General features: G+C 40.2%; 1 protein-coding gene across 11 annotated transcripts in view; it reads left to right on the top strand.

The window, feature by feature from the left end:
- The window catches only part of SCHIP1 (schwannomin interacting protein 1), a 535,265-nt gene extending 523,081 nt beyond the window's left edge, over window positions 1-12,184 (top strand). For all 11 annotated transcript variants that reach the window (XM_076004282.1, XM_020286145.2, XM_076004301.1 and 8 more), the window contains 5 exons: window positions 1,893-2,010; window positions 3,724-3,921; window positions 4,826-4,949; window positions 7,337-7,430; window positions 11,550-12,184. In XM_076004282.1, the coding sequence (XP_075860397.1) occupies window positions 1,893-2,010; window positions 3,724-3,921; window positions 4,826-4,949; window positions 7,337-7,430; window positions 11,550-11,601 (586 nt within the window). In that variant the 3' untranslated portion in view covers window positions 11,602-12,184. The remainder of the gene's footprint in view (window positions 1-1,892; window positions 2,011-3,723; window positions 3,922-4,825; window positions 4,950-7,336; window positions 7,431-11,549) is intronic.
- Window positions 12,185-25,104: the final 12,920 nt, after the last annotated feature.

Raw genomic sequence — 25,104 nt, 5'->3', positions numbered from 1 at the left:
TTGGAGGTCCCTTTTTATAAAGTCACATTACTGTGTCACATTCTCTGTGTGTCTTAGGCTTTCAGTAAGTAGAGAAAGGAGGACAGTTAACATGTATAGAGGACCTGCTGTGCACCAAGCTCCGAAGAAACTCTTTTGATCCTTCCTATGAAACATTGGATTAGCTATTTTACAATATCCCATTTTACGGATGAGGAAACTGAGGTTCATGGAGCTTATATAATGTGTCTGGAGAAAGAAGTGAGGATTCAGAACTTAAGACTACCTGACTCTAAGCACCTTGAGCTGATCACAGTGGGACCTGTTGCCTTCTACCCCTCCCCCCCCCCAGCACTGGTCTGGCTCTCCCCACCTACACCAGGAGGGCAGGGAGGGAAAAGGCTGCATTTTCTTACAGAAGACATAAGCTGGGACTTTCAGTAATTACAGAATTTAACAATAGGTGGCAGTGCATACCCATAACAATTGTGGTACCGGTGTTAAATCAGATTTTCTTTTTCTGGGTTCTGTGTTGATTTCAAAGATGCATTTTAAATGAGTCATCTGAGCAATTTCTACAAAGCATCTCTACCACTGGAATAAAAATATCAACTATAAATGCCAAATTCCAGGTAAGTTGCCCTTTGCATTTCTCCCTCTGGTAGTAATAATGCCAGAGCACATTCAGGGTCCTCTGCCCTAAACCTGGCTTAGATAAGCCTCCTAGGATCTGTCTCTTCTTGCTTAGGAGCCTCCTTTTGCCTTTTCTTTCTCTAATCTTACTCAGAGACTAGGGCTGCTAGAGATGCTAAGAAAATTAGTTCTTTGGAGTAGGAAGGAGCTTAAACAACATTCATTTCTCACAGTTGTGGAGGCAGGGAAGTCCAAGATCAGGGTGCTTCAGGGTTGGATTCTTGGTGTGGGGCTGCTCCCAGGTTTACAAACCGCTGTCCTGTTCTTCACCTGGTGGGAAGAGAGCTAGCTAGCTGTCTGGTCTCCTAATAAAGTCACTAATCCTATTCAGGGTCGTTTGCACTCATGACAATTCCTAAAGGCCCCATCTCAAAATACCATCACATTGTGTTTGGGGTTTCAACATATGAGAGAAAATTACTTCTCCAAAAAAGCTTCATCACCAAACAGTACTGAAATGTGTTCAGCTTCAAAAGAAGGTTAGGACAAAGATCTGGATCTGTGATCTGGCTGAGTATACGGCAAATGCACAGCCAGGTTACCCTTTGTGACTAGGTTTTCAACAACATCACCTCCAGAGCTTCAAGATGCAGTGAGCGCCCAAGAGGTCTCTGTCTCTGAGGCTGTGTGTGCAAAGGTAGTCTGCAGAACCTTGCTGTGTTCTAAGATTATGCCTTTCTGACTGGGTTTGGGGTTTCCTTATGTTTCGCTAGTGCGAACTGGTGGTGATTTTCTTCCTTAATAACGTAAATGAACTCCTTCAGTTGGCTTTTGGCAACTGCCTTAAATAAAGGCTTCCTTCAGATGATCCTATTCTATTTGGGAAGAAAAGAGTCTTCAGAGGGCTGAGGGATGCTGCCTCTAGTGATCTTCTTTGGATTGTCCCCCTGGGACAGGACCCTGGATGGCACCAGGCAGCCTTACTTGACCACGGACCCCATTCACCTTGATCTACAGGACCGTAAATTACTCAGTGACTCCGCACATCTTTATCGTGTGCCAGCTATGTATTTGGTATTGTGCTTGGTGAACATGGAATTGGTGTGAAAAAAAAACTAATAGAATATCGGAAAATCCTCTAATAAATGTTGCCATTTATAAGTGAAGTCACTCACTTCTCCATGTGAAGAATACATAAAACTACTTGCAGACAGTCCTATTGGCTGCAGCCAAATAACAGATAGCAAAGTAGAATTAGTGTCCCGTTTTTTTCTGCCCAGACTACAGAGTGGGATGAACCTGCAGATATGCTTTGTCAACGACAGTGGCAGTGATAAGGACAGTGATGCTGATGACAGTAAGACTGAAACCAGCTTGGACACCCCCTTGTCCCCCATGGTGAGTCCAAAGAGCTACCAGCTGAAGCTTGGTGTTGTGCTTTCTTGGTCATTTAGCTTCTGTTATGTTGTGAACGGGAACAAACATTGAAGAGATTTTAAAAAAGAAAAGAAAAGTCTCTTAGAATTGCAAGCTCCTGAAATTTGATAATGATTGAAAGGTCATCGTTGTGATACAATAAGGATAAATAAACTTTATTAAAATTAGCAACTATTTTCATGTTAAACCATAAAATCAGATATGCTTTTAACCAGGGGTCCTCAAACTTTTTAAACAGGGGGCCAGTTCACTGTCCCTCAGACCGTTGGAGGGCCGTTGGGGAGTGTGGTGCACATTCCACACATGCGCACTGTGGGCCCAGGGCAAGACGGCTGCTAAGCAGGACAGGCAGCTGCAGCAAAAACACCCGGCAGGCCAGATAAATGTCCTTGGTGGGCCACATGTGGCCCGTGGGCCATAGTTTGAGGACACCTGCTTTTAACAATTATAAAGGGAAAATATGCTAAATACCAGTCCTTCCCCACTGGGCTTAGAAATAGGAGCTCATTTCTCTCCTACATACAACAGAAGTTGGCTGAATAATCATGGGTGCCTGCTGCTGGAATTCTTTCCTCTCTGTGTGGTCTATTGCCTTTCTTACCAAAGACAAACAAATAGGAAACTCTGTTGGTTGTTGAGTGCAGTGCAACGTCAGAACGTCATTGCAGGCGGGCACGGTGGCTCATGCCTGTAATCCTAGCACTCTGGGAGCCCAAGGTGGGTGGATTGCACAAGGTCAGGAGTTCGAAACCAGCCTAAGCAAGAGCGAGACCCCGTCTCTACCAATAGAAAGAAATTAATTGGCCAACTAATATATATAGAAAAAATTAGCCGGGCATGGTGGTGCATGCCTGTAGTCCCAGCTACTCGGGAGGCTGAGGCAGTAGGATAGCTTGAGCCCAGGAGTTTGAGGTTGCTGTGAGCTAGGCTGATGCCACGGCACTCACTCTAGCCTGGGCAACAAAGCAAGACTCTGTCTCAAAAAAAAAAAAAAAAAAAAAGAACATCATTGCATACCTAACTAAGATTGTATCTACTCTGAGGACCAACATAACTCCATAGCTCTGAGTAAATATTTTGTTGTTTCTGGTTCAGACCAAGAATCAAAGAAATACCTTGAGTTTGTCATAAATATATTTTCTGTTATTACTTATACTAGTCTTTCTATTTATGCTAAAATCAGAGTCTGTTATAAAATAGACCTTTTGAACCAGGTGTGGTAGCTCATGCCTGTAATCCCAGTGACTCAGGAGGCTGAGGAGGGAGGATTGCTTGAGGCCAGGAGTTTGAGACCAGTCTAGGCAACATAGTGAGACCACATCTCCAAAAACATTTTAAAAATTAGCCAGGCATGGTGGCGCAGACCTGTAGACCCAAATAAATACTCAGGAGGTTGAGGCAGAAGAATCACTTGAGCCCAGGCATTGGAGGTTGCAGCGAGCTATGATCACTCCACTGCACTCTAGCCTGGGCAACAGTGAGATCCTGTCTCTTAAAAAAAAAATTAGACCTTGTTTATGTTACTTGAGCTTTGTACAGGTCAAATCAAGCAGTGAGTCACAATGGTGGAAGGAACTCTCGGCCGCTCTAGGAGGGCTCGGGAGTGCTGTGGTCCTTCTCTAAGTGGGCGGTAATTTGCATGGAGAGCTCAAGCTGCTTTTTTTCCCTTCGCAGAGCAAACAGAGTTCTTCCTATTCTGATAGAGACACTACTGAAGAGGAATCTGAATCCTTGGATGACATGGACTTCCTCACAAGGCAAAAGAAATTGCAAGCTGAAGCCAAAATGGCCCTCGCCATGGCCAAACCAATGGCCAAAATGCAAGTAGAAGTGGAAAAACAGAACAGGAAAAAGTCTCCCGTCGCTGATCTTGTAAGCAGCAATGAGTGAAACGCAAGCGAGTTGTTTAGGGACTGCAAACGTTGATGCTGTCCCAGAGTTATGCAAACTTGGGTTCTCCAAGGCAGTTTGTAAAAAGTCCTGTCATTGAGAAATAATTTTGTTTCTTTTTTCCCTCCTACTGTAGCACTGAAAAGTACATAAGCAACAGATTTCATAAAAGTAAAGTTTACTCTTGATTCATATCTACTGTGTTTCTTAGGGACAGTATTAGCTGTCATGGGAATATTTAAATTCCTTTAAAGCAATCTCAGTCTAAGAACCTATTGATTTTGATCATGGCAAACTTACTTATTGCTATAATTCTCATTCCCACATTTCAATGAAGACAATATAGAGTAGTGAATAAGAGCCTCGGACTTTGGAGTTTAAGTCTAGCTCTGTGATTGCCCTGCTATGGGGTTCTGGGCGAGTTTCTTAAGTCTTAGTTTTCTCATCTATAAAATGGGAATAACAATGTCTGGGACAGTACACAGTTATAAGGATTCAGTGAGATAAAGCATTCAGAGCACATGGCACAGTGCTTTAGCATGGTATAAATAATTAGATAGTAGCTGATATTAATTTTTTCCATGTCATTGATATTATTTTATGCTCCCTGGTAATTCGTTTGTGGCTATAATAATTGACTTACGGTGGTCAATCAGCCTATGTTAAAGATCAATCAGAAAACCTTTGATGTTGGTGGTGTAGCATTTTGACACAAATAGCATGTTAGGTCGTGTTAGGGTACCACATGGGGAAAGCTTTTAAGCTCTGAACCTGAATTGAAGTAGGGAGATGACGGGGTGGGTTTTAAAGAGAAACCAGGTCTTCTTATGTTCAGTGTATTTGCCACTGTGTTCACAGCTCTGTTTTTTCCCTTTTGTGTCCTCAGCTGCCACACATGCCTCATATAAGTGAGTGCTTGATGAAAAGAAGTTTAAAGCCCACTGACCTGAGAGACATGACTATTGGGCAGCTACAAGTGATAGTCAATGATCTCCATTCCCAGATAGAAAGTAAGTGTGAGATATACTTGAAAATAGGATATTCAGTGCAAAACATCGCGGGATAGTGCTGCTCTCTTGATCTAATTCTTGTGTATGTTTCGTTGGGTTCCTCCTGCGGGCTTGCAAGGAAAGGAAGAGAATCACAAGGCTCTTTTTTGTTGTTTGTTTTGGGTTTTTTCTTTTACTGTAAAATGTTTCGAAGCTTTAAGAATTTTTTCAAGATTCACAATAGTTATAGATCCTTTTTATTTATCTTAAATCCCCAACTCCTAGCACAGTGCATGTATTTGAATCACAAATGAAGGTGCAAGTCATTTATTTTACAATTACAACTTCTACTTCACTTGCATATACATTCATTTTAGGGTATCTCCAGCATCAATCAAATCAGAGTAGACTTATTTTGTGGGACTCCAGGTGGTGGAAGTATGTGACCAATATGTTAGGATTACATGGTGACAAAGTTTGGGCTATTTTTCCCCAGAATAAAGGACCTAGTGTCCAGAGGGGGTGGTTAGTGGTGTTCACTCCGTGACAAGTCATGAAGAGAACAGGAAGTAGTTTGGGATCACAAAAGAAAGAAACTTCTCATGTGGGCATGTGAGAAATGTGGTTATGATTCTATATAATCTATAGATTTACAGATTTAAAAGAATCTAAGAGACATGCCAACCAAATGCATTCAAACAAACAAACATAAAAAAGCATTATAAGCAAAATGGAGAAATTTGAACAACTAACTGAATGTTTTAGTGAAAATTTATTTATTTGACACAGGTATTGTTATGTGAATTTTAAAAAGGCCCCTGTCTTTTAGAGATACAGACTGAAGCATTTACAGGCGAAATCATGTGATGTCTGGGACTTGCATTAAAATAATCCAGTAGGAAGAGGGATAGATCATTCAGGCTTGGCCATGAGTTGATAATTGTTGAAGCTGGTTGCATACATGGGGTTCATTAAACTATTTTCTCTGTTTTTGTATCAGTTTGAAAATTTCCATAATAAAAAGTTTAAAATTTCATATCGGGGGGAAAAATGTCTGTGCACTAAGGGTTCAGATATGCAGACACTTTTCTGAATGAAAGTATAAAAAGCTACCCCAAGAGCACACTAGAAAATAATACAATTTTTCTACTAGATCCAAATTTTTAAAATTGGATGTATTCAGTGCCAAGTTAATACATTCAGTATTGTTTTAAAATCAAGAGAAAGAGTTAACCATTTTAATTAGGAAACCATAGATTCACAGGATTTTTTTAAAAAAATTCTACAACTGCATTTTAGTTTCAGTTGAGAATTAATTACTAGGATTGTTATTCTTTCAAAAACTGTGAAACATCTTCCTTAGACTTTTAAATAATACAATTGCCATCTAGTCCTTTCTAGGAGTAGATAAAATTTTAGACCTCTTTGTATGATTTTTTACTCTTTTTAAAATTGGAAACCAGTCTGACTCAGAGGCAGGTAAATGCACCATTTGAAGTCAGGATCTCTAAAAGCATTGCCAAGGGGGAACCTGTCTGATCACTCCCTTCCTCTCTTGTTTCTCTGCCCAGAGCTCTTACAAGACAAGTGCTCTCCCCTATGGGTCTGGACCTAGCAGCTATAATTCTTAGCTTCTTTGAGAGGAAAAAGCAAGAGAGAGGCCTTTGCTTATTCATATTTTTCAAACACAAGAGCCAAATTAACCCAGCGTACTGATTTCAGGAAGATTAAAAATATTTCCATCTATATATATTTTATTCCTGGTATAAGTCTTAAGGAATATTTTCCTTGGCACCCTGTTGTCCAGAGATTTCAGGGGTTATTTCTTCAAGTATTGCACATCTAACTGCACCACCAATCTGACTTTCCAATAGCCTCAGATAATATATTTGCATAGAATAACCTGCACCTAGGGCTTCTCCTCCCTAGGGCCATATGAAGCCTTGGAGCCCCCTAGCATACCTTCCTCTCCAGCTGGGCACCTGATGTAGCGCTGTCAGGCCCTGAGACGCCCCTCCAATTTTCAGTGTGTCTGGAGCATCCTAAAGCCGAAGGGTGGAAAACTTAACGTGCCCTATACTTTGTTGTTCCTGTTTCTTGAAAACAAAATTGCGCTCTTTCTAACAAGCTATTTTCCTAACAGCTAACAATCTCTTTTCCTAGTTTAATGTGAATTTAACTGGAAATACTTCTTACTGTACTCCTTTTCTTCCAACACCTCCATAATTATGCAAACCAGTCATGTTTCTGCAATATAAGTCTAAATTTTTACAAAACTAGTTTTCCTGCTATGCTTAGCTGTTATATGCTATATATCCATGATACATGTATACTGGGTTATAGACAGTTACACGTTCTGACTTGGATGTGGTTTTATCTATTTTTAAGTGCTCTTTTCTCTGCCACAGGCTTGAATGAAGAGTTGGTCCAGCTGCTTCTCATCCGAGATGAGCTGCACACAGAGCAAGACGCCATGCTGGTGGACATCGAAGACTTGACCAGGTCAGTGTGGCTTCTCCCTTTGCAAAGAAGAAAAGTCTAGGGTAGTCTGAAATTTAAGAATTAGGGCAAGAGCTTCTTTCTTTATTTCCACGAGTAACTGACCTAACCTTCACTGGGGTCAGCTGTTTAGATGGAGGAGAAGCAGCCAAAACTCCTCCTTACCAAATGCATTGCTTTTTAACAGCCTCCTCCCCTTGCGATGGATTGTCAGCACATTAGAACTTCTTACACCTCCACCTAAATTAGGTCAGCAGTTCTGGCCTAGGACCTTACCCGGAAGGACTGTCCCTCGGGAAGCTGGCCATAAGCCATTCCACACTGGCATGTTTCCAGCATGAGCAGCCATGTGGTAGGTGCCACAAAGTGGTGCTGGCTCTTACATGACCTGGCTTTTGATCCACCTCTGCCATGCCCAGAAGGCAGGGACACTGGCATCCTTCCACAGCCCCAGTGCCACCAGATTGTTCTCCCCATGGGGAAACTCCAGGACTTGAGTTTCTAGCTGGGCCTGGCTCCAACTGCCTCTCTGTAAAGAGGTAAAGAATGCTTCTCTCCATAGGGGATAAGAAAACTAGGCTAATGCTGGTCAAAATCTTGCATTTAAAGTACATGAAATACTGTAAACATTCCTATAATCACGTATTTACTATGGCACCTTTTCTGAGACAGTCCATTAGTCTTTAAACCATGAGGCAACAATTTAATCCCAGAAATGGTATTCAGAGAGTAGAAGGCTCTCCAAGGAAAGAAAGAACACTACTTGTCACAATAACGTAAGGAGTTAACTGCATGATCTGTAACTATCCCAGAGAAGTTTGAAAGCATATGCAGACAACATTGGGTGCATTCAGGGCAGGATGGCCGTAGACAAAGCTGGAAAACATACGCAGTGATAATGTACCCAGCATCTACCATAGGACCTCTTCTCAATGTGGAATGGGCAAAATCATTGTCTAATGACGCGATTATTTATAAAAAGTTTTGGTGGCAAAATAAATGCTGCAACACTATGTTTAAGGTTTTTTCTTTCTTGAGATCTATGTACGGTACTCTATTTTGTATGTTATAAACATTGTATTGCCTCATCCTTAACCAAAAACAAAACAAAACAGTAGGCCTCCTCATACTCTGAACATACTTGCCTGCATCTAAACTATCACAATAACACTCAAATAATATTATCGCCATCTACAGATGTATTCAGGCACTGCACCAACAAAACCGGAAAACGGATTCCACACTTTTTGTTAGTCTGAGAAATTTTCCTGCAAGTATTAACATTATCAGAAATCAGTGGTAAAATATACTACCAGGACCTACATTTAATATATATATATATATGAATTCTTTTTTAAACTCTCTGATTTACCTGTGGTAGCAGAGAACTCTTCTTTGCCCCTCAAAACAGTGTTGGCATTTCTTGCTGGCAAAGAGGACATTGAGAGTCTCCTCTCTTCTCTGCAAGTGTTAGGCTGATACTTAAGTTTGCAGTGTATGGTTTTATATCTTTAGATGATGTGACCATGGGAAACAGTTCAGGCAAAACCATGAGATTAAAAGGAGAGGAGTCACTATCTTAAAGGTGTTGGAGGCACCCCTTAAATTGGAGCAGTCCTCCCATAGGCAGGGACGTTTGCTCCCTGAACAGCCTTCCACTTGGTGGAGAGAAGCTCTACATCTGTTCCTGGCTGCAAAAAAGTAACTTTGCTCACTGGGGGGACCTGAGGATACTTAACTCTCCCTCAGGTAGCAGTTGGAGAGTCCTGCAGCCAGATTTCAGAAGGCTGAGCCTGTGGCTGTGGGGACCGCTGGGAATTTGTTCGCCTCTTCCTTTACCTGTCCAACTCTTACCATTCCAGGTGTCCATTCAAATCAGTGGTTCTTAATTTTGGTTGTGCATTGGAACCACCTGGAGAGTGTCATAAACTAGTGATGCCTGGGTTTCACCCCACTGAGATTCTGAGTTAATTATTCTGTGGGTTGGCCTGAGTGTCAGATTTTTTTTAAAGTTCCCCGTTGATTCCAATGCACAGCCAAATTTGAGAGTCACAGGTTTAGATGATGCTTCTCTGCAAAAGCCCTCCCCCAAAGACTTGGCTTTTTGACAGCCATCCTCCACTTGTGATAGATTGTTAGTGCATTAAACCTCTTCCACCTCCACCTAAATCAGGACCGCTTGGAGGGAGTTGCCCCTAAGCCATTCCGTGCTGGCGTGTTCCCAGCACATGAGCAGCCACACGGTGGGTGCTGCAAAGCAGCTTAGCTGTGTGACCCAGCTCCTAATCACCAAAACTGGATTGTTTGTGGCCACATCCCATCCGTCTCACATGCAGCCGAATGGCACTGTGTTTTAGTTGTCTGTTGTCTTTCCCCACCTGACTATAAACTTCCCCAAAGCAGGGGCGATGCCATTTTCATCCATTGCTGTGCCCCCAGACCCTAACACAGGGCCTGCCAGGAACATAGTGGGTCCTCAACAATCATTGTTGATAAAAAGGAGTCCTGTTGGGGCTTCAGTGAAACAAATCCTAGTAAGGACTTTCATGTAAATTGTTGATGAGAACCTGAAACCCTTTCCCTCCTTTTGTTTGAAATTTTAATGAAATTCATGTTTGTACATATGCCTAAAAATAACACCCAACTTTCAATATTTTCTGAAGTTATCTGCTGTCTATTCTTCTTTCCTTTTCAGAAAACTCCTCCATGGGCATCTGTGTGTGAGCACACGTACACACACATACACATAGATACATATTTTAAAACTCCTGTAAGAACCATAATTTAGCTACAATGGAATTGTAGCTCACTGGGCATCAAAATTTCTTGAGCTGAATTTGCTCTATGGAGGCACGTGAGCTACTTTATAAAAATGATCAAGGTTCTTGTGTGCAGCTAAAGGGGACAACTTTTTTAAGGAATAGAGAGCTGATGATACCTTTTTCCAAAGATCCTTTATTATTAGATGAATATGGCCATGTATTCGTTGGCTGCTGAGTGTGGCAAGGACACTGCTGTCACTTCCCTATTTTTGAAAGCATTTGTGGTCTGTCTTCCCTGTACCATAGATATGACACATTCTGCATAAAACCAATGAGTTAAACTTGACGTCACTGACTACCCAAGGCAGCATTTACAAATTATCCCCAATCCTCTGATCACATTTGGAAACTACAGCTTTAGATATTTTTCTCTTGCCAAATTTATCAATTCCTAAAATCATCTTTCAAAACCATTGTCTTTCGCAGCCTTGAGATCCCACCATTCTCTGGGAAGTGTCCCTTCAAGTGATGCAAACAGCCTGGGCAGTCCTCCCGCTCGGTCTCCACTGTCCAGCTGCTGGATTGGCCTCACTTTGGGCTCAAGGGTCATAATAGAGCCTCATGAATAAGATTTACCTCACGCTGCCCTGCCTTCACTGCCATGGTCATGCCCTTAGGATGAATTGGGGTGAAAAACATGCAAACATGGAAAATCTTTACATCCACAAAGGCCTACCATTTGTTAGACATTAGCTTTTGTAAGAGTGAATTCCATTATTGACTCTGGGTTTCTCTTAGGAGGCTTAGTTGATGCCTAGGTCTGTGTCTGCATGCATGTGTTTGGATACAGTAGTCACTCAGTTTCTCTCGATCACAGCACCTCGCTTTGACTTTCGCTTGGTACTTATTTCTATCTGCTATTTTCGTTGTTTGCTATTGACTGTCCCTTGTTGGTCTCCATTGGAACATCTGCTCACAAGAATAAAGACCTCATTGTCTTGCTCCCCAGCAAATCCCCGGTACCAGGACACATAATAGAAGGCACATATGAAATATTTGTGGATAAAAGTATCCTAGATATTTACTTCTTTTCATTTTTAAACACAGAACTTCCTCTCAAAAACTGTAATATCTATAAGTCTCAGGTTAGTCCAAAGGCTTACTAAATAAAAGGAATCCTCCATAGAATAAAAAGTTTAAAGAGGTCAACTCAGTTTGAATAAAGTACTTTTTCTTGATTCTCAAGTATTTCACTATGAGTAACTTTGAACTTTGGTTTGAAGAATATCGTAGCCGTTGATTGAAAAGCAGTTTGGATCTTTCTACACTGTGCTAAATAATTGTATTAATTATTTTTCAGACATGCTGAAAGTCAGCAGAAGCACATGGCAGAGAAAATGCCTGCAAAGTGAACTGAAGCCATCCAACCAGAGAACAAGCTAGAATTTATTTTGCTTCTGTGGTTGTAAAAACGCTGTTGCTAAAGGTGGCACAGAAACAAATATCAGTGTTAGTCATTGATAATGTCTGAAGCTTAATGTCCAGTGATTGGCCTTTGCTTCTTAATTTATTTTAATTTTTTACTTGTGCCACTTAATATCAGGCATTTTAATAAACTACTGTTACAAAAATGTACAGTACTTACACCATCACAAATCATGGTTAATCAAAGAGAGTAGTTTTAACTTTATTTTTATTTGTTTAGAGATTTTAAGTTGGAGCAGTATTTTACCATTGACTACTTTCATTCTTCGCTGTAGTTTTAAAGAAGAACTGTAAATGACGGTGCTATACAAGTCAAAAAATACATGCCTGCCTCGTAGTGACGTTGTAGTTCTCCGTAATATGTATATTTTAATCAGTTTTCAACATTTTGTGAATGTTGACTACCTGAAGTTCCTTTTTAGATGTGCTATTAACATTCTGTTGGATTCAGAGGGTTCCTTGAAAGTTTTATGTATAAATATGTAAAATAAAAATTAAAACTTTGTTTCATATGATATGTCTTTTTGCTCACTAGCAAGCCCCATCCTGACTATTCACTATTCACCGTTTGTTCTCCACTCCCCCACAGCTCAATTCCCCACCAGGAAGTTGTTATCAGTGAAAAAAAAAAATTGGTCCAGAGATCAGGCAGGGCAACAAATTGTCAATAAGATTGTGAGTGAGTGTGTGTGCGTGAGAGAGAGAGAGAGAGAGAGAGAGAGAGAGAGAGAGAGAGAGAGAGGAGAGAGAATGACTCAAAGAAGGCCAAGGGGTCAGCAACATCAGAGCTAGTATTTCTGTTATTGCTTGAAGTCAACAATCTGGAATTTTACACTTTACTATTTAATAGCTGCTGGTCTTGTTAGAGATTATTATTGTATCAAACTCCATTTACCAAATTCACCACCTGAACAACTGATGCTGGCATATACTCTTTTCCCAAGGCCAACTGTTGCTATTTTTAAAATTGTTATCACTTCTGTTGGTCTCGTGAAAAAAATTTCAAGTCTAAAGCAGATTACAGATTGTTTCCTGGTAAGTAGAGATTTTCAGAAAATAGATCCAATTAGCTAATGCCCATGAAGGGATTAGAGAACCATAAATGTAAGCAAAGATGAGCAATCCAACATTCTAGAACCACCCACAGGCCACCTGGTTTCACTAAAGTCCATGGTGTAATCTGAAGATAGAACTTTAGAAGTGTCTCCATTTCCTTACTCAAAAATACTCATGTAAGTATTGCAAGTAATTTAAAAGAGTCGCCAGTTTTCATAGACAGTCTTCTATTTAGCAAAATAGGTAATCTTAAATTGTAACACTAGTCACTTTTTATGGGCCTCCAACAAGTTATTTCCATTCGTAATAGAAAAAGAATGTGGCCCATAAATATATTTTGAGTTTTGTAAGTTGGCTGTTGAGGAGGCGGAGGCAGGTTACTGCTCTCCACTGAGCTAAAGGGTGGGACCCTAAATCCTCTATGCCCAGAGGTCTCTGAGCCCCCAAGTCCCACACCAGCTGTCAGGGGTCTCCTGGATTGATCCGGCCCTGTGAATCCACACGCAGCTGCTGGACTTTTGCTGCTTCCACTCAGGGAGAATGGAGGCAGCCATTCTTATTGCTAGCTGCACAGTGGAATCACCTGGGGAACTTCAGAAACCACTAATGCCTAGGCCCACCGCCCCCAGACTGACTTAATTGGTCTGAGGTATGGCCAGGACATCAAGACTTTTTAAAGGTCCCCAGGTGATATTAATGTTGAGGACCGCCACCTTAGACTTTCTTCTTTTTAGCTTTTTTTAATCATGTTTTTCCAACTTTTCTAATTAAAAAATTATTATATTCCTATTAGCTTGGAACTTTTGAAAAAGAGCAGATGCAGACCTGGGAAGAGTGCTACAGAAAATGTCTGTGCCCAAGTAAGCGTGGCCTTCAAAACTCCTATGGCAACACCCCACAACCTGGAGTCCTGATGCTAAATCCCAGCCCACTCCTAAAGACTGTCTTAACTTTTAAAATCACTGTCAGAATTGCCAATTCCAATAAACAATTAGAAATGAGTTTTCTCTGCATTTTAAGCAATGCAATCTCTCTGGCTAGAAACATAAGTTGTGAAGAAATCCATGGCCTCTAAACTCTTCAAATTGTTTGACGCTCATAATCATGGCTAAAGAGCCCCTAACTCAAGAAGAGAAGGAAGAAAATGAGATTATACCCACAAAAGACCTCCCAGAATACTTCTGGGGTCAAAGCCTGGCTAATAATATAGCAGTTCTTCCCACCACCCCTGCCCCCTTAGACCCTCAGAGGCATCTTACATCCAGGTTATTGGTGTCCCTTTAACACTTCTCTGCCCCTAGTAGGAATGTTGTCACGGGACTCACTTCCAAGGGGATTCTTTCAAGTTTGGGTCTATCTCGTCATTTGCTTAGGCTTGTCAGCAAGGACTGTAATTATTCTCAACAGGATTCTTACCTACTCTAGGTCACCCTACACATGGACTAGGACCCTTACTAGTTAACCAAGCTTAGAATGACTGTAATTATTCTCAACAGGATTCTTACCTACTCTAGGTCACCCTACACATGGACTAGGACCCTTATAGTTAACCAAGCTTAGAATGATGGACTGACCAAAGTCAAAAATAGGGCACCACCTCTCTTGCCCATTTTAAGAGAGTACAGTATGGGTGAGAATGCTGGGGCTTGGGCCAGAAGGAGCTAGCTACAGATGTGACTCAGCCATCTTCCTAGGAATGGGACTTGAGCATGTTACTAAAGCTATGTCTTATTTTCACCTGTAAATACCATCTCCTGGGATTATTGTAAAGATTGAATAAAATAATGTCTATGACAGCACCTCACAGCCAGGAGATAGATAATAAATAATGGTTGTATGAAGAAATAAATGATCAAAGTTTAGGTGAGGTGGAACATTATATTTTACCAGTTTCTGAGATTTAACACATCCTTATGGGTGTGTTTCTTATTTATTAATTTACAAATTAGATGCTTAAGGAAAAAGTTAATAATTTCAAGTTGCCCTCTCACCTCCAAAAAGTGTTAAAACTTAGAATGTGTTCTTCTACATCTTCCTCTATGCTTACACAAACAAATACACATGCAAAGGTTTTGTATTTCAATTTGTCTATGCAAAAGTGTGATTACATAAAACATGGTACCTTGCAACTTGCTTTATCCATACATACTTCCAGGTCAGTACATATAGATCTAAGTCATTCTTTTTAACAGCTGCATAGTAATCCCCAGTATTGATGGAACATACTTCATTCATCCATTCCTTTTAATGATGGACACTAAGAAACTCCAGATTTCTGCCACCAAAATCAGTAATGTAATAATCATGCTTGTACTTAATATCTATGTATGCCTTTTATTCTGTGTTTATCTCATTTTTTCTTTAAACATTGCGTGGTATTATGTTTAGGATACTTCACAGTACAGAGAGCTAACTAAGGTAGGGAAGACCAGGTGAGGCCACTTCAGGGAAGCTCAACTCCTTGCAACAAAATTAGAACAAACCCCCATGTCCGACAAACACCAACTCATTTTCATCTTTAAATATTCAGCTTGAGTCTCTCTCTCTGTCTCTCTGTCTCTCTCTGTCTCTCTCTCTCTCTCTCACACACACACACACACACACACACACACACACTTAGCCTCCAAGAACTCTTTTCTGCCTCCTGAATGCAGATTTTTCTCTATTTTCTTTTTGAGAGTAGAGGCAAACCTCAGCTACCTTTGTAACTATAGCCCCCAACACAGAACCAGGCAGAATCCTCACTTGACATCTGGCCCAACAAGAAACTCTGATCATTAGTACCTGACCTTTTGACATTTTCGTTAACTGGTGTGCATTCCTGATATATCCTTCATAAATCCTTCCTGATATATGATGCCTTTCCTCTTGGCCAAGGGAGGAGCCCTTCAGACTGACTTTCGCTGAGGTTTAATCTTGCTGTTCACAAATTTAACCCCCCCATGACTGGTTGATTTTTCCCTTAAATTCCTCACCTCCCCAGATACCTGATCTAAGTCCCAAAGATTTCTTCCACAGACTTCGTCATCTCTAATAAACAACCCTGTCACAGATATAGCTAGCCATCTGCTAAAAGTCATGCTTCTCCACCACGTTTATAGTTAATAGAATTATCAGTGGGGAATGGCTAAACAGGGACTTCCAAACCTCCTTGCATCTAGATGTGACCCCATGACCAATTTTCACCAATGGAATGTCAGTGGGTATGATGTGTCTTAATTCCAGCCAAGGCTTTGAAGAAGGGATTTGCCCTCTCCATGTGTTCTCTTTCTCCTTGTACCAGCTGCAATCACAGGACCCAGAGGATAGCAGAGCCACAAGATGGAAGGAGTCTGGATGCTTGAGTCACTGCATGGGGAGAACTGCCTGCCATCCAGTAGAATTCACCTCATACTGTTACAAGAGTGAGAAATAAACTATGATTATATTAGACCCATTAGACGGTGTTAAATGTGTTACAATAGCTAGTATTAGACTAATCAAAGTTCTTAATAACGACAGCCATAGTCCTTTAAGAAGAGCTGGAACACAGGCCCAGTTCTCTAAAAAAAAAAATACTGTATTCTTAACCACCATGCCTCATGGCATCTTTCCTTTAGAAAATCTTCTCCGGGACAGAAATTCAAAGTAGGTCAAAATGAAATTTGTCATATAAAATCCACACCAGAAACAAGCATATAGATTTGATGGTGATGCCAAAAACACAAATATTTGTCAAGCAACAACAGGATACCTCTTTGTTGTCTATTGGGAAAAGCCTTAGGTTTCAATGATCTTCAAGACCACACTTGGTTTATTGCTACCTCAGCTGAATTTCGATGCTTACAAAATGCAATTACCTTTGGCACTGGTGTTCATTTATTTTTTTCTAAATAAGATATGACACATTCATTATGAGATAGGTTGGTGGGTAATGAGTTTTTCAGGATATTTTAATTGAGGCTCATAGTCAGTTGTCGGTGTAAATTAATATTATATTCAATAATTTATGAATTAATGGTCTGGCTGTGCAAAATGAAAGTGTCCTCATTTCTGAGTGAGTATCTGAAAAGCCTTTCATTTAGTAGCTTTGGTAAGAAATGATTCACCAAGACTAATTGGTTGTAAGATATTTTTTCCTGTAGTCTACTTCTCTTCATGCATTTCTCTGTTTTAGAACAATGCTCTGCTATGGTGGTAACAAAGCCCCTTTTAAAAAACTGTTGAATCCATTTCCCTATAACACAGTACAACAGCACAAGGTGGAAAAGTGATACTTAAGGGGAAAAATGATTTTATTTTCACCTTCCAGACTAGGCATTCAAACTTTCTTGTTATTATTTACTACCAGATTCTCTTCTGTTTTATATTCAATCAATACCTTATTTGCTTTTTGGCTTTTCAGAAAATAGTGGTGTGTATCCTGACTCTGGTAAAGTATAGACAAGGCTGGAAGTGAGTTCTTTAATTTTCTGCCTCATAAAGTTACTTCCTTCCAGATGTCTGCTAGTTCTCGGTGGAAATTAGTCTGTAATGGCATGTCATCTCACCTTGAGAGGGGCTTTTTAGGTCACAGAGCATCCCCATGTATGTATTGGAAATGGCATGTGAGCCAGGAGCTCATACTTCACCTTGAGAGCAATTTAGATGTGAGGGTTCAAGGTGAAAATGATGTTGACTTTTATAGGCAATGGGGAGAAAGGGCTTTACTATTTATCACAAAGCATCCGTTTCCTCTTTCCGGTGAAGTGAAGGACTCTTGTCCTTGCTGCTCAAAAAGGCTGATTTTAGGATGTGTCATTGTCTCAGATGCAAATCAGATTGAGAATAGAGCACCAGACAACTGTCAGGCTAAGTAATTTTTTAAGGGAAGTAACCAATGCCTCAGGAAGAATAATTAGGTGTGGGGATGTTTGTATGGGAGTAATAAATCCATCTCCCTGCAGTTCTGGCTAAACCGAGAGTGGGAGTGAAACAGAATATGGGGCTTTCTGGAGTTCCCAAACCAGTCCCTCCACGTTTGGGAGAGTAATGGGTCTTAGGGAGACAGCAGCTTGAACTGCCAGGGCTCCAGGCAAGAGCAGGAGCAGACACCTGGCTGAATGCAGGAACTGAGAGAATGGAGGAGCTGCTTCAGTGAGAGCCCTCTGGGAGCCAGGACGACTCAGCAGGCCTTGCCATGGCCACTGCCTCCAAACGCATTTCAATGTCTTGAATCTACTGGCCAAACAATTGGCTGGTGGGTGTTGCCGAGGTGACAGTTAGAGCCAGAGCCCTGCCCATCACCAATGTGCAGTTTCCTGTGAGAACGTTCTTTGGTCACCATGGTGGGACCCAGTGAAGCTCAGAGCCTGGGCCATTGCAGGAGTGCGGAGGCCTAGAGGAGATTTGTCAAAGGCAGCCTTGAAGGGGCTGAATAATTGAAGTTTTATGAATTTGAGAGGCAGTATGTAAACAATTAAAAACGTCTTTTGAGTTTCCCTACTTTCCAAGCTGATCTTAGGGGCCACCTCCCTCCAAACACTTAGGCAAGAATCACTCAGGAAATATAAATGAATGTGGTCTGGAGGGAAGGGGCACAACCAACAATTGAAAAAGACACAAAAGTTTTGAATTGTACTTTTTTTGGCCACACTTGAAATTTATTGTTTATTTGTCCCTTATAAGAAAGAATCCCAAATCATCTTGGTTTTTGAATTTGAATTATATTTCAAGTCTTGTCTTCTTTCTCTCTTTCTCTCTCTCTCTCACTCTCATTTCTTTAATAAACAGCTCAATCCCCTAATTTACATAGCTGATGTGCCAATATTGTACTAATAATGCCCTCCTCAATCCACTAAAATGAAAAGTCAAAATGCCCACTTCCTTTTCTTTAAAAGTACACATATGTGTATCACTTCCTAAATTACACTCATTGTAAAGAATTTTGTGCTAAAGCACAGAAAAACAAAGTCCACATGTTCTCATGTGTGGGAGCTAAATATTAAAAACAATTGATCTCATGGAGACAGAGAGTAGAATTATAGTTCCGTGATGCTGGGAAGGGTAAAGGATAAAGTGGGGATGGTTAATGGGTGCAAAAATATAGTTAGATAGAATGAACAATGTTTGATAGCATAACAAAGTGACTATAATCAACAATAACTTAGGATATACTTTATTTTTTTCCTTTTTTTTTATTTTTAGCATATTATGGGTGTACAAGTGTTAAGGTTACATATATTGCCCATGCCCCCCCCCAGGATATACTTTAAAAAAAACTAAAAGGATGGAATTGGAAAGTTCCTAACACAAAGAAATGTTAAATGCCTGAGGTGATGGATATCCCAGTTAGTCTGATTTAATTAATTCACGTTGTATGCCTGAATCCAAACATCACATGTACTTTATAAACTATACAACCATTATGTACCCATAATAATAAGAAGAAAATTTCTGGGCTATAAAATCATCCAAGAGTCAGTTAATGTCTGAGATAGTAACTGCTCTTATAAGACATCACAATTGCCTTGACTTCACATCTTCAGACTCTCTTACGAGCTGAGGCCAAATGTATTCATTCATCCTCCTCAGAATTCTGAATGTTAAAGAAAGCAGAAAGTTCATATACATATCACTCTCATTTCAGGTGTTTGCAATGGGTTTTTCTGTACTACCAATTAATTGGACAGGCAGCGTTACTATCACATCACACCAGAAAATGGAAGTTAAATCTTAGGACTACTTCGAATTTCTGAGACAAGTACTCAGAATCATTCTCAACTCAAAGTTACCCCAGGTTCCTTGGTTCAAGATGAAAGCATCTTCACTGGGAATTTCTTTGACTTCAGTTTCCATGCCAGTCATGCAAACCATTCATAAAGATGGACCAGTCACACCCACTGCAAATGGGTCTGCTGGAAGGGGCCTTCCTTTCAGGAAGACACTGGCTTTACCTTCCGGGTCGTGAAGCCAAGAGCAGAAGAGGAGTAAGTGTGAGGGTTCCTTCCGCAAAGAAGACTGGAAGAGAATAGAAGAAGTGCTTGATAAAACTAGTATCAGTTTTAACTTATAAATAGCTGGGAAGAGAAAAAGAAGACATGAAAGTGTACTAATACATAGGCTGAAAGGGGTAGAGAGGGAAGGGGTTAGACCACTGGTTATGCATATCTCTCCAGGGGTCACAAATGCAGGTGCATTTAGGGGCCCAGCTGATAATACAAATAAATAATGGAAGCATGTTGGATGTAAGACTGTAAGGAATGACAGGGAGCGATGCCCTGACTAAAGGGATTCACTAACTACTTATCTGGGCTGGGCTGGCCTGGCTTCCACACCACTTTCCTAAGATTTCAAAATGTCTGGATTTATTATACAAAATATATTACTTCCATTACCCAATGTTTTAGCTATATGACATTGGTCACCACTGAAAGTCCTTTTTAGAAAGATCCCCACAAAACGTATTATGTTTATTGACAGACTGATATTTACTGCATAACATAATGGCCATTCTATGAGTGCCTGGGGAGATATTCCTTTCAGGTGTCAGTACCAGTAAGAGTCAAGTTTCTCTGACAGTAACTGTAAGTTCTTTGACTGATAATGTCACCTTCTTTGTATTGGCTTCCAGAAAGCATGGAAGTAAATTTGCAGCCCACCTATGAAAACTAGATAAGAACTTTGGGTAAGCTCTGACTGAGGGATTCACTCCTGTGTGATTCCACTGGGATCATCTGACTTGGCACCCTGCCCCCTCTGTCACAGGAGTGACCCATGCAGTTAATCAGAATTTCCCCACCCTCCATTAATAATTGGTTCAATAATGTCCATGTGACCCCAGAAAGGCCAATCAGAAGCTTCTCTGGAATTTGTATATGGATACTGGGACTACAAGAGGCTGGTAGCCATCTTGTCCATCTTGTGGAGAGAGAATTTGCATCAGAAGCCAAGGAGAACAGCAGAGCTGAGGGACAATGGGGGAGAAGGAGGGATCCCTGAGGATATCCTGTGAGTTGTTGGATTTGCCCTGAAGCCAGTTCCTCCCTGGACATTTTTGTTATAATAGCCAATAATACCCCATTTTGCTTATACTAGTTTAAGTAGAGTTTCTGCCAGGACTGAACATGTCCTGACTGTACTATTGTCTCTAAACTCATGGCCCTGTCCTATCACCTCAATCCATCCTCCACATAGCTGCCAATGTGATCTTGTAGTGTTTCTAATAAACATATGATCTTGACATGGCCCTGCTCAATTGTTTAAAAGCCTGTCACCCACAGGATAAAATATAAACTCTTCACATGATATTTAAGGTTTGGCATGACATCTCTTACCTTCCTGTCATGCCTACCTCTAGCCACTCTGCCTTTTATACCTTAAGCAGGTGAAATTTGAGCTCCTTGTTGATGTCAAGTTCTCTCTGGTCTCCAGGACTTCGTGTGTGACATTCTTTATTTCCAAAATGCCCTCACCTATTTTGAGCTCAAATGCCATCTCCTCTGGAAAGTCCTCCTTTACTTCCTTAGATAGACTTTGCTGCTTATTCTGTTCTGCTTCCACTGCATCCTTCTTTCACTAATGGTATAATACCGTCATTGTTTTTGCCTTTCTGCAACCAGAGTGTAAGTTCCCCAAAAGCAAGGAAGGTTATTTATCTGTTTCTTCATATCCACCCCAGTACATGGTACTAATTGAGGCTAAACAAATATATGTTCAAGGGGTGAATGAATGAATGCATGCATGTTCAATATCATCTCATAGAGAAATCCTACTCCTAGCTTCTCACCATCCACCCAGTTCCTCACCACCGTTTCTTCACGAGTTCTTAGATTTATGCCACAACTTAAAACTCCGTGTCTTTTCAAGATAGCAGGTATTTTTAAAGTCCTCATTTGACAGTCAATGTTCTCCTAAGTTCTCTGAGGTAAAAGCCAATTCTAAAGCATATTAGACCTGCTAGATATCAGAGCCTATTGTCTTTATAAACTGGAGTGAGGAGCTCAAGGTCTAACTTCTTATTAATTGTTTAGAAAATTATAAGCATGTTTATGAGGAAAGGAATTGAGTACAAGACAGAGGAAAGGTGGCCTACCAAGCTAAAAAGGGTCCATTTGGTGTGGGTGACCATCTCCAGTTACCTTATGGGTGTAACAGTGACAATACTCAGCACCTCAGTCAGTATTTTCTGGACTAAGATACATGTGCTCCCATAGCCATTTGGGAAGGGAATCTAAGCTTGTTGGCTTTCCTGTTGTGTATATCTGTGGTTTCACTTACTGAACATCAGGGTAAAACCTTGGATTTAACCCTGAAATAGAATTAGATCCCCACTTATCAACCCTATCGTGCAGAGATGCAGAGACTAACCCTATGACGTTGGATTACCAATAGCTGAATCAAAACCTGGGAAAATGGGAAGCCATGGAAAGCAGAGGTAGTAATAAGAATACCTTTCATTTGTACATTTTGAGGAATTAACCAGTATCCTATGAGCCTAAAAAAGTTATCGAAACTCCCCAGAGGTGTTCAACTTACCCCCAGGAAATAATTTAGACATTTTCATATTATTTCATTATCTCATATGATCTCAGAATTTTCCTAAGAATAAGGAAAAGCAATCAGATGTGATTTTTATTTTGTAGAAAGAGAAATACAAGCAGAGGGGTTAAGAAGGGCATTTCCCAAGGCTTGATAGCGGAGTCAGTATTAGAATTCCATACTTGTACTATTAGCCCAGGCGTCTTCAAACTTTGCTACTTGCAAAGCCCCCAGAAAAAGTGTTTAAAACTATATACTACAAACACATTTCTAAGTTGACCTCAAAATTTTTCCACCATGTTTAAAGAACTGCAAATAATATTATTCCCAGAACTTCCTAAATATGAAAATTTTTAAAGATATCTGATATATTCCATGGAATATATCTTTTAAATGTAGTCAATGGAATGTAAATACCAGAGCACTTTGACCATTCTATCCTTTTTTTCAGAGATGGCGTCTTGCTATGTTGCCCAGGTTGACCTCAAAATCCTACGTGCAAGCAATCCTCCCACCTCAGCCTCCTTAGTAGCTGGATTATAGGCTGTGTGTTACCATGCCTGGCTTCTCCATTTAAAAAAAAAGAAATAACTGTTGGAAATTTTATATCATTTATTGGTTCTTCAACTTATATTTATTTTCATTCTACTTCCCCCTCATAAAAATGTTTTATTGATAATCCTATCAAAAATATTAATATGTATAAAGTGTCAATTTAAAGTTTTAAAAGTTTTCTGTGACCATAATGTTCCTTAGTAATAAAATTATTCTGTATTGACTTATTACTGTAATTATCATTATTAATTAATCATGTGATTAAAATAATATAAATTATATGTTATAAATTTTGATGAACAATATAGAATAAAAAGGAAAACTATTGAAAATGCCTTTTATTGAGAAAGGAAGCTGTTTTGTTTTTCAATTTACTCATGAATCTGTCAATGAATATTATTAATTAACAGAATAAAACAGAGTTCTCCATCAATTCTATTCTTATTATTTGTTTTTTTATAGATGTAAACCTTGAGAAAACGTGTTTATAAATAAGTAGGTGGAAATGGGATAAGTCTTGTTTCAGCAACATCAATCAATTCTTAGAGTTCCCTTTGAATTATATACCAAAAGTCACATTGTGATCTATGAACAAAAATTATTTTCAATGATCTATCAGCTGAAAATTTCATTAGGCTGTACTTGAATTTTATTGGCAACAAAGAAGTGGAGACCACCTGACTCGCAAAAATGTATTATCCTGTCATTAGAGCCATTTCCTGTCTCAAACTTGTACCTACACCTCCAAGGGTTTCTTCTCAGGTTCTTTTTACCACCGGGGAGAATGCATCTCAGTAAGACTGGAAAGAAAAGCCATCATTTGGTTAAGCGACAGAACAATCATGAAAGGGAAGATGGGAATGAAGCCAGCAGGACAGCACTCGGTGCACCCTCAGGCAGATCAACTTTGGGAAATGGTTCCTATGGAAGTCAAAGATCTGAAAATTGATTCCCCTGAAGCTGTCCAGGCCAACACATCCCTTGGAAGTCCTTGTAAACTGTTCTGGGATATGCATATTGCAGTTTAAAGACCACTGCTTTAGCTCATTCTTCTACCACCTTTCTATGTATCCTTCAAACTCATACCCATAATGACACCATGTACATCAATCATCAAAAACAAGTTGGGCATTTTTTCAAGAACTAGAGATACAGTGATGAATAGAAGAGACAAAATTGCTGCCCTCCACACTAGTGGAGAAGGACAATAAACAGTTGGAATTTGACTCCATTTTACACGGAGCAAACTAAGACCATGACAGAGTCAGAAATAAATAGCTCAGTCTACTGTTGCTCCTGGAACGTGTCTGTTTGGTCCCCTGCAGCCCACAAGTGCAGGGCACTGTGACCTTTTTCATAAGTCTCCCCAGTACCAAGCAAAATGCCAGGCACATAATAGGCTCTCAATACATATTTGTCTAATTAGTTGAGTAAAGTTGCAAGTCAAAGAAGTTGTATTCATTCTAAAGTGTCCTATACAATATTTTTTAATGAGAGCTACTTTAAAGTCATGTATAAAATTGTAGCATCTTTAGATCCAGAAGGGAACTTCGTGACCACCAGATCCCATTTCTCCTTTTCAGAGAAGAAAAATGGAGCCCAGAAAGGTGAAGTGACTTGTCATGGTCACGAATCTAGTCAGCAACAGATCCTGTATCTGTTGCAAGTGGACAATCTCTAGACACCTTCAATCTAGGAAAACTCTGCATCCAATATTCCCTAATGTAGCCCTAGTTTGATAACTGTCATTGAGAAAATGTCCCTGTCCCACACCCATGCAACCTCCCAACAAAGCTTTAGTGTCTGTATAAGAAATGAAATAAAAATATATTTCTCTCTCCTGCTATTTCATAAATTCCTTGGAATTCACAGAAAACATACATCATAGCAGAAACAGTTGGTCAGTTGGGTCATTTAAAGCAGCTGCCTCAACAACCCCAAATGTGGTTTCTTGTTTTCAGCTTGGACAGTATGAATGGGATTTTTAATTAATGGGAGTCTTCCACAGTTTCATTGTGAATATACTACCTGTTAGAGAGCCCAGAGGCCAAATTTCCCATGAAGGGCTAGCGGGATGATTGTCAAGAAGATTCCTTGGGCAGAGAAATAACAGTTCAAGAGGAAATGCAGTTGCTTCTGTTCTGAAATCTCTGGGGCAAGTCCTTGGAGTGGCTGTTGCCCCTACCAGAGGGAAGTCCCTGGTGGTCAAATGAAGAGGCTTCCAAGTAAAAGAAAGGCAGAGTAGTTTAATTACGTTGGCACAAATGGAAACTAAGCCAGTAGATAAAGAAATAGCCTCTGAGAGGAGAATTTGTTTTGTT

The sequence above is a fragment of the Microcebus murinus genome, chromosome 1 (assembly GCF_040939455.1).
Source record: "Microcebus murinus isolate Inina chromosome 1, M.murinus_Inina_mat1.0, whole genome shotgun sequence".
Taxonomy (NCBI): domain Eukaryota; kingdom Metazoa; phylum Chordata; class Mammalia; order Primates; family Cheirogaleidae; genus Microcebus; species Microcebus murinus.
Note: the sequence above shows the minus strand (reverse complement) of the source record. Positions and strands in the feature narration are given on the sequence as shown.